The following is a 20,590-nucleotide window of genomic DNA, read 5'->3' on the forward strand; positions in this document are numbered from 1 at the left end:
TTAATATTATTTCATTATAGTTAGTTATACCAATACTTATAAATATTTATTAAATAGATGCTTCAAGCAGATATTTTTAGTGCTTATAATTTTGAATGATTAAATCAACAAACACTCTAGAAAAGACAACTCAATTCTGTGGTCTCTCTTATGAAAACAGACCCTAAATGCTACTTGCCTTCTTGCCAACTCAGAATATTACCTATTACCTTCTCTGCAGAGCTACCTAAGGAAAAATAAAGAACCTACACTGAGAACTTTCTGAATTCATCTCTGTCTGTGTGTATATCCTCAAAATGAAGCAAATTGCAGCAATTTATTGAAGATTAAATCCTCCAAATGGCATTCACCTAAAAACATGCAGGGAAATGGTTTGGGGGTTTAAATTATCAGTGTAATTGCTTTAATTCTCTAGGTTGCTTTTATAAGTAGACACAACTTTATCATATTTAACTGACCATTCCAAATTGAAGGTTTAGTGTGGTTTGTATTTTTACTCTCAACACCCTGAATCACATTTACATTCTACATAACCCAGATCTTAAAAATAGCCCACAAACCTCAATGCAGGAGAATTCCAGAAATGAGGTTTTTACATTAATGATCTGCCTGTAGTTTTCTTTCCAGTAGCCTGCACCTTTTAATTTGTCAGCATTTTCCCCCTAATGGCACAGGAGAGCTTTTTGAAGAACTAAATATGCTGAAATCACCTCATTGTTTTGTTCTTAGATATTTGAACATAGGATGATGTTTCAAAAATTTTGTTAGTAAATTCTACCTGATTTCTATTAAAAATGTTCTTTAAGCTCTGAGACTGAAGTGAAAGGAGTATTTATAAGAAAGGTAGTTCAACCCTATCTGATTCTTGAGTAAGTTTTCCAAGTAACCTACTGCCTATGATTCATTACTTCCTTTGAGTTAAGAGGGTGTTAACTAGGGTAACATATTCTTGAAGATACTATATGAAATACCAGATTTAAAAATTGATTTTAACAAATTTTAAGAATTTGAGATTACAGAACCTTTTCACTGACACTTTTTTTCTCTCCTGCTAAACTGTATTGCAAATAACCTTTTGATGTTTTAAAGGTTTTTCTTTGGCAGCTGAAAAGAACCTTCTTGAAAGTTGTATTTAGTGAATTTACCCATATATAAATATCCCTGAGCTACTCAGTTATCCTATGGCATCTGGAAGAAAGGTGCTATTGTTTTAGATTCCATGATTGAAGTATAGAATAATCAATTCAGAGAGACCCTGGGGGGAAGATTCACTCACATATGCTGTGGAAACTTGGAATTCCTGAGTTTTTAGGTTTTTTCTACAGAAAAAGAGACATAGATGAGTTTTTCAGTACAATGTCTAGTGACATCGGTTCCTTTTCAAGCCATATTATAATTTGACCATCAGTTTGAATTTGTGACTACTAACTTCAGATTTTCTAAGAAAACTCCTTTTTTTTAAATACCTTTGTTACTATTACTTTCCTTGCTTTCTGGATTTCAATAGCTAGACAGCTATTTTGTTTGCAAGGTTCTGGGTGTGCGGTTTCTGCTGCTACACACCAAGCAACATCACCAAGGTATTCCCAGGATGCATCATCAGATTTAGTTCTGCCAGAAAAATCCATAAATTATTTAAAGTTCCTCTTCATTTCTCACAAAGCAATGTTTGCAAAGCTTGTCCATGAAAAATCATTGTAATTCCAGAAGATCATGATAGATTTGCAAGACAGGAATTTGTCCTGTGCTTCCACATGGACTTCTGCCTAGTTATGAATATAGTAGAAGTTAAATGAAAATGCACAGTTATTTCCCTTTTAAACATGCAGTTATTTTAGCTCTGGTTTTATTTGAACATTTTCTCTACCATTTCTTTAACCGCAATTGAGTAAGAGCAGCTATGTCTTATGGCTTTCTACTGTGAAGTGTCCAAAAGTGTAAGGTGGCCGGATGTAAAAATACTACGAAAGTATGGATAATAGACTGCCCACTTTCCGTCTACTGCAACTTCCCTGAGGTTTTGTTTGCAGGGCCCAGCTGCACATACAGACATGATGGAATTTGGTTTGTGAAGAACCCACAAAAATTACACAAATAACTCAGATTTTTAATGAATAATACACAGACATGCACCTGCTTCAGAGACTTCATAGATTAGTTTTGTGACCAATAGAAAAGCCCTTTGGAATTCAATTACATGGCTACAAAACAGAAAATAAAACTGGTTACACTTTTAGAACTGCTATCAGCAAAATGAAAATGTTAACTAGTTCTTGGGGCAGCCTTTTTTTTTAGGTTGTTTCCATTTGCTTTGCTTCTGTCAGACTTACTATAAAGTCATAATATTCTGCTCTTTATTATCTACTCTTCTTGCAGCTGGAGCCGCTTGCAGAAGATATTCTCCACCAAACCCCGAATATGAATGCTGTTATTTCTTTACAGAAGATCATTGAAATTCAAAGTATGTCTTTAATTTTTTTTTAATTTCTAATCAGGTACAATTAATTAAACATATTGAGAATGAGAACACATGAAAAACATATTTGAGCTTCTCAAATATGAGAAACATATTTAGAATTCTAATTTACACACATTATGTATTTATACCTAAATGTATTACTGCCTTGCTCTTAATGTGCTTAATCTAACCTTACACTGATAACTCAGAGCCTCTATATTTAGAACCATGTTTTTCTCATATTTTCCAAGTGCTTGGATTCTTTTTTCATAACTACCACTAAGTATCCATTAAAAACTGAAATTAATATAGAAATTTTAATTATATTGTCTAATCTTAACTAAGGGTAAGTTATCTCCTAATGATGTTAGAATTAAGGAATCATTTACTGGTTTTCAGTTTGTCAAGAGAGGAGAAAGTTAGTGAAAAAGCCTCACTACTAGAAAATCTAGGGGTCCCTGGGTGGCTCAGTTGGTTGAGCCGCTGACTTCGGCTCAGGTCATGATCTCACAGTCTGTGAGTTCAAGCCCCACATTGGGCTGTGTGCTGAGAGCTCAGAGCCAGGAGCCTGCTTCGGATTCTGTCTCCCTCTCTCTCTGCCCCTCCCCCACTCATGCTCTGTCTCTCTAGCTCTCAAAAAATAAAAATAAACGGTAAAAAAAAAAAAAATAAAAGAAAAACAAAAGAAAATCTAAACAAAGGAGGGAAAGTCAGAAACTTTACTATCCATTTCCCTTCACACACATAAACACACATACACACACTTGAAATCAAGCATAAATTAACACGAAAGTTAGCATGAAGGGAAAAACCAAATGGCAAAATTATGTGTGAAGAAGAATCAGGAAAACCCTTAGCTTTGCTATTGTCCTATAGAAGCATTTTTTAAATACCACTAAAGAAACCACCTTGCAGCTTTCTAAGTTTTTGACTTTGCTAGCTCAGAAGCAATTTTGAGATATGGGTGTATGTGGGGTGCTGTGACTATTTACAAATCATGCCATATAGGAGCTCAAAGCAATCTCCACTTTACTTAATTTCATTATTGCCTGGATTGAGGGTCATAGGTTCCCCATAAATGTTTATTAGTTATATCATAACTGGAATAAAGTCCAAATTTCAAGGATCTTCAGAGTCTAGAAATGTAAACATTCAAATATTTGGAACCAAAACCTGTCATTATATTGCCTCATTTCCATTGAGAGTAAATTAAGAGACTCTATTATATATTGTTCTGGATCTTAAGGGAAGGTATCTTAAAATGATCTTTGACAGCCTTCTCATATTCATCTACATCCACTCTAATACCCCTTTCAGGTAATCAATAGTATAAAAATACCTACTTTTTATACATATTATTTTCTTTTATTCTGAGCATTCTTTTGCCATTATACACATAGATTATTAAAAGTTATTGTTCTTATGTATCTTCTGATTGTATTAAGCATTCTTTAATACTTATGATATGTTGATAGAAGATAATTTCATCAGTCATCAAGGCACAGAAGTTATGAAGAAGAATAGGTAGAGTTTCTGGCATCAAAGAGTTATAGTCCAGTGAGTGAGAGACGCTTCAATAGATCCTTCCAATATGGGGTCATGAGGTGCACTGAGACAGTAGAGAAGGAGCATTCTCTTTCTTAAGTCACTTTCAGTGGGGTTGAGAGATACTAGAAAGTGAGGCAGGTTCAAGGAAGGTTCAGGGAAGGCCTGTTGGCAGTGATAGGGCCTGAGCTTGGTCTTAAGGACTGAACAGGATTTGGGCCAGATGAAGAGCGAATGTTTGGAAGAGAGTAACAAAAGCAAGCTCTCAATTTTCACATAGGTATGAAAAAACCACAGTTAGTGTACATCTTCAAAAACTGTACTGTTGCCTTTTGTATTAGATCTAATTTCCTGGTAATAACTTTCTACTGCATGACTTTACCACTGACATTTTTGAGTGATTTTTTCAGTCTGCTCTAGCCAAACAAACCTGTTTGTCTCTTGAAAAAGACTCATTCTACTATCAAACTTGCTCTATGAGAATTCTACCACTGTGGATTGTGAATTAGTCTTCTGTTCTAAAATGCATTCCACAGCACTCAACACTGACAACTACCCCCATTTAAAATCCCCTGTCTTTCTAAACTCCTACTGAGGATTCCATCCAGCATTTGTAAACCCAATACTTCCACTAACTCTCAACACTAACATGTGGATTTTAATTAGTAGCATTTTTCCTTAAATTTCTTCTATTATTTGAGTTTTTTGTGTACTTTATGGTCTGTTAGTCTTGGTTCCTTCTTTTGATGACAGTCAGGAGTATGGGAATCACATCTTTTCACCCCTCCATGTACCTGTGGAACGGGTTGACAGCAGGGGAGATATTTAAAGTGCATAGGGGCCTGGGAATGGAAAGCAGGCAGACTTAAGTTGGGAGGATTTGATCTTCAAGGCCCTAGGGAATGAGATCTTGCATCAAAGGGAGTTTCTGAAGACCTCCTCTTTCTTAGCCATGGATACATGACATAGTGGGTACTGTTGTTGGCTACTCAGCAACAATGCCTTCCTAACTTCTACTCAAAAGAAGCCTGGTTTTAGTCATGAATCCTTGCCACCAGATACCATGCAACTCAGAGAAGATGAACTTATGCCCAGTTCCAGGGAAGCTGTTCTTAGTCTAAGCCTAAACTAGTTAACCCACTTAAATAGTGATTGGTTAAGGAATGGGGTATGTGACCCAATTTTGGCCACTGAGAATTAAAGATGGTTTCTTGGATGTTCAGCCTGTGCAGTCACATAACTCCACACTTATAAGGACCCAGTTCATGCTCTTCCTATTGTTGCCTTTAAATTCTTACTAAGTTTTGAAAAAGGGGCCCACATTTTTATTTTGCACTGGGCCCTGCAAATTATTCAGCCATTCCTGATAAAAATCAAGGTGTTAATGATGTGAAAAGATATTTGCCAGGAAAGACTGATAGTAACATTACCACAGGGAGAACTCGAGTTGTGGTAAAGAAGGAACTGGTGAGTAAAGGTTGTAATGGAAAAGACAAATACAAGATGAGAATGCTCTCTTGTCATTTGGGACATGAAGTAGAAAACAGTGCAGAGAAAGTTGTTTGAGACTGTGGTTTTGACACTATGTGGTACATTTTTATGTAGTTCTTTGAATTGTGTGTCTTTTGGGACCATTTGAATTGTATGTCTTTGGGGCCACTCTTCCAGACTAAAGAACCAGAAAAGGGCTGCATAAGGTCCATTAAGCAATAAAATAATGTGGGTGTTTCTGAGTAACAAACTTCATAATGGCTTGAGAAATTAAAATTATGGGCTTCTGCCTTAGCAAACAATGCTAGATTTCCTTACAAACTATAAAATTGTACTCTTACTTTTATTTTTCTCTGTTTTATAACTCACTCTTCCATTTCAAGTCCTCTTATAGGGCTTCAGGCCCTTGACTAGGCTCCCCTTTACCCCTTTGGTGGGGAAAGTAGTCAGGACCCACTACATAATTTGCAGATCCCAGTGCAAAATGAAAATGTGTGAATACTTCCTTGTTAAAAAAATACTATAATTTCATGAAGGTGACAGCAGAGCACTGAATGCAACATGCGGGCCCTTCTGTATATGGGGGTCCTTTGCAACTGCACAGGTTGCCTTTAAGGTGGCCTTTGTTTAACTGAAGAACCCCCTCTTCACATATGTCTCTGAGCATCTCACAGGTGCCTCCTTTTAACTTTGGGAGGTGTTTGAATTGTTAGTATAGGTTGTGAAGGATTCTTTTGTGCTACGGTTCGGGACTACAGTATCAGAAAACTATGTAAATGTCGAGAAGCAGGATTTGTAGCATGTGGGAAACATTCAGGCAAGTTCCTAGATAGCCTTGTCCCAAGACAGACAGCAAGGTGCTGACAGGCCTTCTGTGAATTTCTCTTTGAGAACAGAGCCCCCCAGCTGAGGGTATGCAGGTGCTGGAGGCTGTGATTAGCATTGGCCCTTTGCCTGGCCACATGCATGGGAATATTTGGCAGCAGGATCATCCCTGTTGTCCTGTCCTTGTTTATGTTACTCATTTAGCTAAGAAAGAAAGACCTTATGAGGCAACGGCAGGGCAATCATTATTCCTGACAGGTAATAAAGACCCCTCCTGACAGGTTAGGGTCTGGTTTCATCTCAAGATGGCGGATGTATACAAAGATCAACTATGTTTGAGATTGTCAAGAAGCTTCTTGTTTGCACATGCTGTTCACTTTGGTAACAAGTGTTCTGCCTCATCCCTATCAAGTTTTCTAGACTTAGCTCAGATGTTATCTCTTTTGAGAAGCCATGTATGAGTCTCCCTTTATTGTTATTCTAGATTAGGTACATTTCCTGTGTGTTTTCATGGCAGAGATTGTTTTTGCTGGTGTTATTTGTTTTTAATTGCTATATTCTTTACACAGTGTCTGTCCAAGGTAGGCATTGTGCAAATGTTTATTGAATGAATAACAGTTGAATCAGTTGAATCCGTTGATCTGTCCATATTTGCCACATTTTTTTCTTAGCCCGGGTTAATTTTCTTAACTAACTAACACAACTCCTTGGCTAGCCCATGCAGATAAGAGATTGAGAAGAATAGGCAAATTATGTATGAGCTCTTTTCTTCTGTCTTCCTTAACCCATAATGATGAATCACTTCTAAGTTAGAAGGAACATGAATTACTTGTGAGCTACCACTTTCATCACTAATCCTAGAGGTGGCAATTCTCAGAGCTGAAACTAATAGTTTGCTGGTGGCTATAATCACCAGTGAGTGATGCCAGGTAAGAGTCAGCCCAGAGAAGGGTAAAGAACCCTCATCTGTATGTTTCCTTTTCTAAAACCCACCCTAACAAGTTACAGAGTCCATTGAACTCTTCTTCCCTTCTTTTTCATTGTAAGGTGAGAAGCAGGGTTCCCAAATGACATTTTTCACACCAGTCTTGGCCCATGATAACATTTTTACTGATTTTGAAGGGAGGAATTATGAAGTGAGTTTTCCATAAAACTCAATCCATGTTATTTGAAAGACTATAATTTTAAGCTCTAAAACATATAATGAATGATATTGATATTGATCTGTGAAACCCCAAAATATGAAAACCACAAGTATAGAGCCATGGTTTCCTTTTACTTACTCACTTTGTAGTAAGAAGAGTACTTTTTAAGTGTCAACCAATTTTGTAGACCTCCTGAATGATAATAGTGATAATCATAGTATCTTTTGATTTGTGGATCAAGAAAAATATATATGTACACAAGAATTTGAGGATTCTTTACAAATTTAGCTACAACCCTCCGCAGCTGATAAGTTGAAAAACACCAGGATAGAGGATTTTCAAATGACAGTAACTCCAATATGATCCTCTCTACCACTCACAAACATGATGAGGAGCAAGTCACTTAGCTTCTCTGAGAAATTTCAGGAAGAATGGCATGGCATACCACCATACTGCTTTTCTAAATTGGAGCTACTGTGGCAACAAAATGGCAAATAAGAAGCAAGATCATTAAAAAAAATGGTTGGAATTTTCCCACTCCACCCCCCCATTTTCATCTTTTCCCCACCCTAGTGATTCTTCCCTTGTTTAGTGGAGTCTTAGAATTCCATATTATGCCAATCACAGCAAAATAGTTACATAGGCCAGAATAAGGAAAGGAAAGTATTTGTCATGCATGTTCTTATCAAATAACACCCATGTTTCCTGCATGTAAAATTTGTCAGTAGGCCCTATTTCTTACACACACACACACACACACACACACACACACACACACACACACGTATTATTTAGGGCAATGAGAAGTGAATTTATGGTCCTCTGAATTTATTCCACTTTTGAGGCCAATATGAAAAAGAATACAATTTTCTCACTGCAGGAGAATATACTGTGGAACTAGGTAATTGACTATAAGGTAGTCACTGATCCACTGGTTTAGGCACCACAATGAAATAAGAAGTAACAACTGATGTTGCAAGCAAACAATGGCAAGTTAATTTTGTTGATTTCATTTCTACTCTATTTCCAAGGGAGATAACTAGTTGGTAAAATATAAACACTGTTGATGTACCCACTAAGTAGATCATCAGAGCAGTATAAGAGATTTATGTATAGTAATTAATGAAACAAAGCTATTAAAGTAAGGTAAGATTTGTTCTAAAGAGACAACCATTGTTTTCTTTTAAGTGAAATGCCCTTCTCAGCCATCTCCTCCCATCGTTCTAATTCCCCTTATCCACCCCCTTATCAAGGAGAAGGGGCGTTTAGATCACAATTAAGGAGAAAATCCAGATTGTTTCTAAACTGAAAGGAATTTGCATATATCTGTTGTGAGGAAACTGTCCAATATCTTGACCTCAGGGGCTATGCACATGGATTAAAGGATTGTTCCCCATATTGCAACATGCGCTGCATAAATCATCTTGCAACCTTTACTAGGTTCTTTAACTCCATACCCAAAGCCTCAACCACATTAAGTTTTTTTTTTTTTGCTCCTTCTTATTGTATTTTGGTTTTCTACCTTTTTTTGATATATTTTTCTCTTTTCCTCTCTCCTCTACCTCCATCCTATTGAGATCCAGGAGAGAAGAGATACCCACAATGTTGGAAAGGTTTTAACTCAGAAGGATCTGAGGACTCAGTTCAGTCAGGGAAGGAACATGCTCAAATCTGCACTTCACAAGATTATTATGCCTGCAAAAAGGACAGGAGATTTAGCATGGCTTATTGTCAGATGTGAGCAGTTTAATTCGGAAGGAGAATTGACTTGCGATGGTAATTAATTGGCATGGAGAGAATTAATAATTTCCAGGTATCAAGCTTGAACAACTGAGTAGTTGGTGGTGTCATCTCCTGTGATAGGGAACAGCAGAGGAAGAAAAGGTTTGGAGAGCAAGATGAATGATATTAGACTTAAGAAGATATTTGGGGCATCTGGCTGGCTCAGTCAGAAGAGCGTGTGACTCATGGGGCACCTGGGTGGCTCAGTCGGTTGAGCGTCCAACTTCGGCTCAGGTCATGATCTCACATTTGTGGGTTTGAGCCCCGCATCAGGCTCTGTGCTAACAGCTCAGAGCCTGGAGCCTGCTTCTGATTCTGTCTCTCCCTTTCTCTCTCTGCCCCTCCCCTGCTCATGTGCTCGCTCGCTCTCTCTCTCTCTCTCTCTCAAAAATAAATAAACATTAAAAAAAAAAAAAAGGAAAAAGAAGAAGAAGAAGAGCTTGTGACTCTTGATCTTGGGATTGTGAGTTTGAGCCCCAGGTCAGGTGTAGAGTTTTCTTTAAAGAAGAAATTTTGTTGATTGAAATGCTTGAAATTAGGGGAAAGGCATCATCATTCTAAATATGAGTTTTTCACTACAGTGAAGTCATGGAGGGACATTAGATTAAATTATTTATACAATGTAAACCCTGTAAACTGCTAGCAAATAGTAAAGTAATAATTATTAAGTACTTTCAGTGTGCAAGGTACTGTTCTAAACACTCTTATTAATATAGATTAACTCATTTAATCTTCCTAACAACCCTATGAGGTAGGTACTATTTTCATTTCCATTTTACAGCCAAGTAAACTGCGGCACATCTAGGTTAATCAACTTCTCCAAGGTCGCACAGTTAAAAACTGGATAAAGGCAACATCATAAATCAAGCAGTCTATCTCCAGAGTATATAGTCTTAGCCATTATGTTATTCTATCTCACAAATAAATTCATTATTTGTACTTTTTGTGTATACTTTTTCCATTTCTTTGAAAAATGACATATTTAGGGGAAAAATCAATTTAACTGAAGATTTGGAGTTTTGTAAGTTCTGGTTAATTGAGGTTTAGTCCATTCTAGAAGGGCAGTGCCAAATTATAAGGAGCCATGGAGCTATGAATCCACTTTGGAGCCCCTTGTAAACTTGTGAAATACATCTAATCACAGAAAAATGCAAGGATTGGCAGAATTTCAAATCCCTACCCTGTTGAGTTTAAAACCTTGACTGTTGTCAGGTGTGAGCTGCTATTTGTCATAGATTTTTTGGTTTAGACAGAGGCCTTGACGTTGCAGCCCTGGGCCAGGCAGACCTTCACTGAAGAAAAGCAGCATTAGACATTTTCCCACTATTAACCCCACCAACCCTTACTTGTATCAGAGCCAGGTCAGACTTGCACATGTGGCTCTTTGAATGTTGATTTTGAACTTCTAATTAACCATTCTGTTGACATGTTGAGACTCTGATTATTGTTTGGTGGAGCACTAATACTAGAATATACCTGAATCAAAAGGAAAATCTGCTATCTGCTTAGAGACTTAACTTGTCTGGAATTTTTTTTAATTCCAGCTGCATCTATGGTTACAAGTTTTCTTTCACTCGTGTTCTACTAAGGCAAAACTAATCAAACCACAAGAATAAATAAAACTGCGTGTTTCTAGGACTGAACACTCTTTAAGAATAGGATTGCACTGTAATTATATACTCAGCTGTTAGCACCCAGATAAGCTTCACACACACACTGGATACCATTCACTGAGATAAGGCATGTTAGAAGGTCAAGTTTGGGAGAAGGTAATTTGCTAGGTGTTTATATACATTACATCTAGTCCTCACACAGCTCTGCAGTGAATAATTAGTTTCCTCATCTTGTTCATTAATAAATTGAGGCTTAGCTAATTTAGGTTGCTTGTTGAAGGTCTTTCCACAAGTAAGCAGTCAACCAAGACTTGAATTCTGGTCTGACTTTACTGTCAAAACCCTCTTTCTGAGCCTAAATGTCCATCAACTGATGAATGGATAAAGAAATTGTGGTTTATATACACAATGGAATACTACGTGGCAATGAGAAAAAATGAAATATGGCCTTTTGTAGCAACGTGGATGGAACTGGAGAGTGTGATGCTAAGTGAAATAAGCCATACAGAGAAAGACAGATACCATATGGTTTCACTCTTATGTGGATCCTGAGAAACTTAATAGGAACCCATGGGGGAGGGGAAGGAAAAAAAAAAAAAAAAGAGGTTAGAGTGGGAGAGAGCCAAAGCATAAGAGACTGTTAAAAACTGAGAACAAACTGAGGGTTGATGGGGGTGGGAGGGAGGGGAGGGTGGGTGATGGGTATTGAGGAGGGCACCTTTTGGGATGAGCACTGGGTGTTGTATGGAAACCAATTTGTCAATAAATTTCATATATATAAAAAAAAAACCCTCTTTCTTTCTGTTAAAGCATATGACCTTCCTCTTCCTCATTTCATAGTTAAGGGCAGAGTTCCACCACATTTCCTATTCCCAAGTATCCCAGGATAGACACTAAACTATACCTCTTTTAAAATATAATAGATTCTGCATACATTAAAACAGACTATTTTAATACATTACTGGGCTTGCTAGCATGTAAGGGAATAGGATGAAAAAACAAATAAACTGAAATTTAATAGAGTAAGTAACACAAAAAGGGAGAGTATCCCTGGGTCAAATGACAGTATCAGTGTTGTAACTGCACAATAAAGCATAAGGTCTGCATCAAAGTTGGGGATATGAATTTGATGGGTACCAGTGAGGTTTTATCTTGGTCTACTCCTGGCTCTGAAGGAAGCAAATGCACTTTCTTTCTGGAGGAAAAGTATCCCTAATTTAGACCCCAGTATATGCAGAGATGAAGTTCAACAAAATATGAATTCAAATAAATAAATAAACATACATATTTAAATAAATGGATAAAATCAAATATACAAGGGCACAAGCCACTAGGGAAAGTCAGCAGAAAAGAGAAGCAAGAGAATAATAAGCCTTATCTGTGGGGTTAAAATAGAGGAGAGGCACTATTTTCAAGGAATGATAACGGATTAAAAATACTCATTTACTTTCACTTCTCCATGGAGTTCCACTAAGATAATAAAAAAGAGGGGTTTTATGTTGTTTTCTTTTGTTTGTTTTGTTTTGTTTTTAAGACATGGACTCATAGGGATAAAGAACAAAAAAGGAAATTATAAGAACCTGGAGAACAGATGACCATCTGTTAGTGTCTTGGCAGACTTGGGGGGAAAAAAAAGTCCTAAGCCAGTACTGGCAGGTATATCTCTGATAGTGAGGGATACATCAGACCCATATGCCATAGAGTTGTTGACTCACACACCTAAGACTATTTTATTTCATTTCGTTTCATTTGTTTTATCATTTCTCTTAATTCATTTTCCTTACCTTTCTTCACTTCTGTGTCCACCTTAAAAACAGTTAATGCCCAAATTCTTTTGCCCTTCTACCTTTCAATCTGCCCTAAAAATCTTGGCCTTCTACTTTATCTATCTAATAAAATCTCTACCCTGGATATATTCTACAAAGAACTTTCTCAATACTGTACCTAAGTTAACAGGTCTGCTCATGATTATCCTGAATCATAGTACTTTGGCCTCCTGTAAATTTATGATCACCAAATTCAAATGGGCCCATTATAATCCTACTGTATTACTCAGGTCAATTTACTCTCTCTCTCTCAAACTACGCTTCTTCAAACTTCTCTCTCCTCAAACCTCTATCCATCTTACCTCTACCTCCCTCCTTAATCTCAGCAACAAACCTTAGAGTAAATTATAGCTACCAAACTGCTGTCTTTGAACTGTTCATTGCCATCAGCATTTAAGCATCCTAAAATACTCCTCATCTTAAAAAACAAAACAAAACAAAACAAAAAAAAACAAAAACCAACCTCCAATTACCTCACTCCTTTAGCTTACTACCTATCTCTCTTCAACCCTTTAGGAACCAAATCTTGAAAAAAATGTTTCTATCTAGCCGTCTTCATTTTCTTAGTTCCAGTCCCTGTCAGAACCAGTCTAGTGTGGTTGCAGTCTCACTGTGGTCACAGTGGCCTTTCTGCTGCCAGATTTAAAAAGGTGACTTTTTGAAACTTTTTATTTTGAAATGATTTTACATTTAGAGAAAAGTTGCAATTATAATACAGAGTTCTCATATGACCTTCACTCAACTTCCCCTAATGTTAACATCTTACATAACCATAGCAATAATTACAGAAAGTAACAAATTAACAGTAATATAATTCTGTTAACTAAACTATAGACAAAGGAGTCCACCAGTTTGTTCACTCTTTTCCTTGTTCTGTTCCAGGATTCAGTCTTTGATTGACATATTGCATTTAGTTGTCATGTCTCAGTCTTCTCCCATCTGTGACAGTTCCCCAGTCTTTTTATGACCTTGGCACTTTTAAAGAGTGCTGGTCAGTTCGTTTAAAGAATATCTTTCAGCTTTGTATTTTCTGATGTTTTTCATGAATAGATTGAGGGTGTGCATTTTGGACAAGATTACCACAGCAGTGATGCAGTTTCTTAGTGGTTCAGATCCATGGTACATAATGTGAATATGTCTTATTATTGGTGAGGTTAAACTTGATCACTTGATTAAGGAGCTCTCCAATGTGATGTTATAATGCTTCCCTATGGAATGAATAAATATGTCGGAGAGATAGTTTGCAATTATGCACATATCCTGTTTCTCCCCAAGCTTATCCACTAATTTTAGCAGCCATTGGTAGATCGTGCCTGCTAAAATTATTACTCGGGTGTTCCAATGCTGATTTTCTATTTCCCTTACTCTTAGATGTAATGGGGAACTGTCCTTTCTCTTCCCATTATTAATTTTGTTGCAAATTATTCTCGCTTTGGATCTTTTTCAGGCTGGCTCCTATGTCCTTTGGACATGGTCCTATCTTTTTGTGAGCATTTTCTTAGTTTTTGGCATCACAAGATGTTCCAAGTTCACCTTGATTTTCACCTACTACTCTGAGTTCTTCAGAGAAACATAATCTATATAACAATAACTATAATAAGTGTATATGTGTATATATATATATATATATATGTTATATATTTGTATATAAATAATGAGGCAGTAGATCATGCAGTTGTAACTGAGACTGAGAATTCCAAAATCTGCACTTGGCAAGCTGGAAACCCAGAAGAATAAATAGCAGAGTTCCAGTCCAAATTCAAAGACCCAAGAACTAGGAAAACCGGTGGTTTAAGTTCTGAGACCAAAGACAAAAGAAGATTGATGTCCCAGCTTGAAGAGAGTCAAAGAGAGAATTCTCCCTTATTTAAGTTTTTATTTTATGCAGGCCATAAATCTGCTGAATGAAGCCCACCCACACTGGGGAGGGCAATTTGCTCTACTCAGTCTACTGACTCAACTGTTAGCCTCATCCAGAAACACCCTCCCAGACATACTCAGAGTAATGTTTAACCAAATATCTGAGTACTCCGTGGCCCAGTAAAGTTGATAATAAAAATTAACCATCACAAGTCCATCTCTTGTCAACTTGGCACCATACACATCTCCTTAAACCATACTTAATCTCTAATTGTAGACAATAACAAGTTCATAGTTCTGCCTAACATGATACAACTTTCCTAAGTACAACTGAAAACACACCAAGCACTTCACCAGGACAGTAGCTAGAGTTTTGAGTAATGTTTGGTCTTCTCATTGTCTCATCACTTAAATTCTATAAATGTAAAATTAACAATAGTTAAATATTGTTATGCAATGTTTATTGTTATTAATAATAAATATTATGATATAAAGTCATTGCATCTTATGTTACATGATAAAGGAGGAGAGGACAGAGGAAAACAGAGATATTTGCATACAGATATATTCATAATAAAATAAGGAGGAAATACTCTTGACAGTTACAATCCTTGTTATGGAACTAGTCTTATGGCCATAGTTAGTATTTATAACTACCTTCTTCCATTACTCATTCTGTATTCCCTATGCCTTCAGGAAGCAACTCAACTGGTTATGGTTAACTGGTGGAATGAATCAAACCTTCATTCTGGAATTAGTAGTCCTGCATGGATTGGGTTTTTGTAGTTTTCCACTGACCTTAATCACAGAGCATAGTGGTACCAAGGTATGCCCTAAGCGATCTGTATTCCACACATTCTCTTCCTCACTCCATTGTGGAGTAGCAGTCCAATTTTTCCTTGATAATCAGGGTTAATCATCCCAGCCAGCACAGTAATTCCTGTCTTTGCCTGTTGATTCAAAGGCATAAGAAGGCCAAAGTTTTAACTTCCAGCTCAATGGAATCATTGTTATGTCCCCTGGTGGAAGCTTGGGCTAGCAGAGCGTAAAGTCACAGGAACAAGAAGTAAAAATTTTGCCAATGGTATAATATTGACTAGTGAAACTTCCATTTTCACCCCTTGATTCCTGGACACATGAGTACTGGATATGGGAGAAATACCACCATATATTGGATTCTGGTAGAGAGTATATACATCTTCCTAGAGAAACTTGCCCCAGTCCTAAAAATATTACCAGCTGGCTTGCGTTGAAACTGAACCTTTTATAGGCCATTCCACTATTGTATTAACCAGTTACTTCTACTCTGCTGTCCTTTATGGTAATCACACCTACCTTGCCTTTGGTAATTGAATGCTGCCACTTGCCCCCTGCCACTCGGATCCAGTTGCTCCCACCATATTTAGGTTTCCCAATTCAATGACCACAATTCCCACTGTAGATTATGGTCTGCAGAAATAAGCAATCACAAGTCTTTTCAGGAATTCTAGTACTCGCCTTGCAAATTTATCTCATAGTCATGGTAAAAGGCATGTCTTCTGGATCCTTCCAGTGTGGATGAATAGGTCACAAAGGACAAATACACTCTAACAGTCTAATATTCCTATGTCTTCAAATCCCATTAAACCAAGGGAGTTCTTACATTTCTAAATCACTCACCGAGAACCACATTTTTGTCCATGTTTTAGCCAACCAAACAAAGGAGCTGTTCGAGCCCTTCTGAATACCCCTAACTGCAACATTAAATGCAGAATCTCTGCCTAGTGAGCTCATCATTCCCTACCTAAATCCTTTTCACACTATACATTCTTCTTCTAATCGTACAATATGGATAAGTTATTTCAACCCTCTTTACTTCAGTCTGCTCATCTGTAAAATAAAGAAAGTAAAAAATTCTATCTCACAAGGTAATTTTAAAATTATATGAAATTACATATACATTATCAGGCAAATAATAGGCATTCAAAAACTGTTTCTTTTCATTTTACTTATTGTTGTGTTTCTCCCAGACCATAGCTTCATAGTCCTCTCTATAGGAATAACTCCAAAAATTTATATCTTCAGCTCAGACCTCAGATCTGAGTTCCCTATGTTTATTAAAGCTCTAGTTCAGCATCTTTCCCTTGATATCACCAAAGTACATTTAGTCAACATGTCCAAAGCTATTGTCATTATTCTTTCTCTAAACCTTAGCCTCTTCCAGGTTACTTGATCCAAGTAGATGGCACCCTTATACTTCCAGTTTTTCTAGGAATCTAGTTTTTATAGGAATCTAGGAATTAGTTTTTGTGTTGTTTCCATTGCTATCTACATCCTAACCATAATCCCATCCTTTTTGTTCTATCCCTTCAACATTTCATTCATCTATCCTCTTAGTTTTGTTCCCATGACCACTCTCCCAAATCAGGCTTCCATCTTCTTTCTCCTAGACCATTTCTATATCATACAAAATGGTCTGCCCACATCCACCCCTGCTTTTTCCACTTTTTTGTCTAAAGTTCTGCCAGAATAATTTTTTACAAAATAAGTCTTAGTCTGTATACCTCCTTGCTTTAAACCAGATGTCAACAAAGTTTTTCTGTACAATGTAGGATACTAAATATGTAAGGCTTTGTGTTGCAACTGCTTAATTCTTCCATTGTAGCAAGGAAGCATCCATAGCCAGTGTGTAATGAACACAGTTGTATTTAACTACAATCTAATTTACAAAAGCAGGGTGTGGGACCAACTTGGTTTCTGAAAAATGAAAAATCTGAAACAAGTGTATCTGAATGGGATGTTGAAATAACAGACACCAGTTGTGAAGGACACCTAAAATTCTGGGCTGGAAGGTAGAAAGAGAAATATTTAACATTGCTGCCACCTGGTATGCCAGGCAGGTATGCTGTAGCCACATGCGTAAAGGTACCAAGCTGCCAGAAAGTGGGGTTAGGGAAAATGTGGGGAATAAAATGTTAGGGATGGATAAAATATATTCAAGAAATAGAGTGGGAGTAGTCCTGCATACAGCATTTACATTCTGAATGTTTTTATTTTACATTGCAGTTCCACAATTATTTATTTTGTGGTTACTTGCATATTTTGATTTTGCTATTAATACTGTTGGCTGAAATGTGATCAGAAGCAAACATACCTGTTAAAAAATGTAGTGCTCAATTGCTGTTTCCTAGGAAAGTTGATAAAGAACATGTATCTTCCACAAAATGTTTGTCAATGTTCATCGTTCATCACGGGGACATAATGATATCATAAATGACATGAATACTGAAGACAATAATACTGCTGAATGAGTAGCAGTATCTACTTTAAAATTTAGTATTATTAGAAGAAAAACAAAACAAAAATAAAAACTAAAGCCAAAGATGATGGCAGTTTAACAAGTGCAGTTGCAGAAGGTACATTTAAGTATCACTTGTGAAGCATGACTTTTTATTTAGATAAAATAACCATGCATCTACATTTTTAAAATAAATTTTGAATTTCAAGTGTTCTTTTCAAGCTCCAAAGTGAGGTAATGGTTGTTACATGTTGACTCCACTGAAAGAATCTCTTGGTTCAATGATACAGTGTCCTTAGATGCTTCAAACAGAAAAATCAGTTAGTTCTAATAATGGTTTGATATTTTTCATTCAATTTATGGAATCAAAGTAGAGCTTTTAGAAATAAATCTGCCAAAAATGAAAGATTGGGTATTATTATGAATGCCATTATAAATTACAGTGAAAATCTAACACTGACAATAAAATAACTTGGTTTTATATTAATATGCAAATTTAGATTTGGGGGGAGCATAGCTTAATCTTAACAGAAATGTGTTTGTCATTAATTATAAACAATATAAATTCCCTAAATTTTTATAAATAACAATAAAATTAAACAATAATTTAATAAAATTTTATTTAAAAATTTCTTTTGAAAACCAAGCAGGTGGGTGCCTAGGTGGCCCAATCGGTTAAGCGTCCGACTTCAGCTCAGGTTATGACCTCACAGTCTATGGGTTCAAGTCCCACATCGGGCTGTGTGCTGACAGCTCAGAGCCTGGAGCCTGCTTCAGATTCTGTGTCTCCCTCTCTCTCTCTGCCTCTCCCCCACTCATGCTCTGTCTCTCTCCATCTCGCAAAAATGAATAAACATTAAAAAAATAAAAATAAATAAAAAAGCAAGCAGGCTAAGTATTCTACCAATAAAAATGTAAGGTATTTTCTCAAAATTTAAAATACCTTTATATAAATCCAGGATGAAACACAGGTAAATGAATTACTGCTAAATGAAATACAAAGTTTTTGAAATACAGCTGATATTGATGACAAAGGAAAAAAAAAAACTTCAGCATGGCAGTTCAAATTTCCTCTCTTAGTTGCCCATTATCAACCATACTTTAGAAATGTTTGAGATGATTATTCTAATATTGAACTATTTTGTAAATGAGTTTCTGAATTTTCATTTTATTTTTTCTATTCATAATTCATTAAGCAAAATATTCGATAAATGGACCTCTGCCCCTATGTATGAAGAAGTAACTACTCTAGGAATTGTCCTTTGATTAGAAATAAAACTAGAAAAACATATATGGAACACTGTTTTGGGCACTGAGCACCAGATACTGAAGGCCTATAATCCCAGCAGGAAACAAACAAGGAAAGAGAAATATGAGTCCTACAGTTGCCTGAGGTTACTGATAGAGGGAAATCTCGAGGCTTCAGTATAGGGAGGGAGAATACAAATAGAATCCAATTACTTTTCTGAGTTGAAGATAAAGTAATCAGTGTTTGGGGAGATTGAAGTGACTCGAATTTGTGAGTCAGGATATTTGAGGTGAAGTTGCTGCACAGAGAAGAAGTTCTGTGTATCTGGACAGGAGTGTCTTTAAACCTTTATCTTACTTATTTGACATGCATGAGGTGAAATTCCACAAGGCTGGAGAACTAACCATCGGAAACCAGTAGGTTAAACAATTCAAACAGTTCACACAGGACTGAGAATAATTTGCATTCCTCTCAGCCAGAGTGGAGAGACCTTGTAATACATAAGGCAACATGTAGAGAAATCAAAATGGTTTTCTCTTAGTTTTGGACTAAATTAGCCTTGTACTAAAACCTGCTTGGGAGCCAATTTGACAAAGAGTATGAGCAAGCCTCAAAAAGATCATACTGATTGCATGATTTAATTGTGTGCCCAAGTAAAGTCCAACATGTCAAAGAACACATCAAAATTCAATAACCAGAAATGTTCAAATTAATAATGCCAAGCATCCAAATGAAAATTACCAGACATGCTATGAAATGGGAAAATATGACCTAGAACTACAAGACAAATCACTGATTCAGAAATTCAGAGGGGAGGAGTTAACATGGTGGACAAGTATGGGGACCCTGGACTTTCCTCATCCCTCAAACACTGCTATATTGAGGTCAGATCATTTGGAACACCCAGGAAATTGACCTGAGGACTGGAAGAACAATTTCCAAGGTTGTCAGGAGTCAGCATGGTAGGTATGAGGTGCATGGAAGTGAATTGAGGGAGAGAAAAACAGCGGTGCCTCAGAAGGGAAGGGAACCCTTTCCATAGGGAGAGAAAAGGGAGACGGGTTAAGAGAGTGTGGTATCATGTTTGCACAAGATGAAAACCTCTCTGGACCACAGACTGGGGACCGAGGGGTACTGAGTGTTGCAGTTTTTTCTGCAAACAACTTGTGGAGCTCAAATTCTGAAGTTTTGGAAGTGTGTGAGTTTCTCCGCAGCAGAGCTGTGGAGTTCACTCCTGGGGAGAAGCAGGGCACTGGTCCCAGAGTGCATAGCATAGTGTAGGGATCTCCTGGGTCTCAGTGGAAAGAACATTCCCCTTCCTGGAGTACATTTGGAAGAGGGTAAATTGCCTCTCCCAGGACAAAAGACCCTGCAGGCACCAGCAAAAGGCCTTTCATCAGCAAGGGACAGAGGTGTGTGCAGAGGGCAGATGACTTGGTTGTTGCTTTCCAAAGTGCTACACTGTACATTTCATGCAGAGTGCACATGCACTGTTTTTATCTGGGGCAAAGGATATCAG

At 37.0% G+C, this 20,590-nt stretch overlaps 1 protein-coding gene across 1 annotated transcript in view; it reads left to right on the top strand.

Moving 5' to 3' along the window:
• Positions 1-20,590, top strand: part of HDAC9 (histone deacetylase 9) — a 741,574-nt gene that overhangs the window by 688,912 nt on the left and 32,072 nt on the right. Inside the window, exon 24 of the mRNA XM_032592422.1 lies at positions 2,377-2,461. Coding sequence (XP_032448313.1) covers positions 2,377-2,461 — 85 coding nt within the window. The remainder of the gene's footprint in view (positions 1-2,376; positions 2,462-20,590) is intronic.

This window comes from Lynx canadensis, chromosome A2 (assembly GCF_007474595.2).
Source record: "Lynx canadensis isolate LIC74 chromosome A2, mLynCan4.pri.v2, whole genome shotgun sequence".
In the NCBI taxonomy this organism is placed as follows: domain Eukaryota; kingdom Metazoa; phylum Chordata; class Mammalia; order Carnivora; family Felidae; genus Lynx; species Lynx canadensis.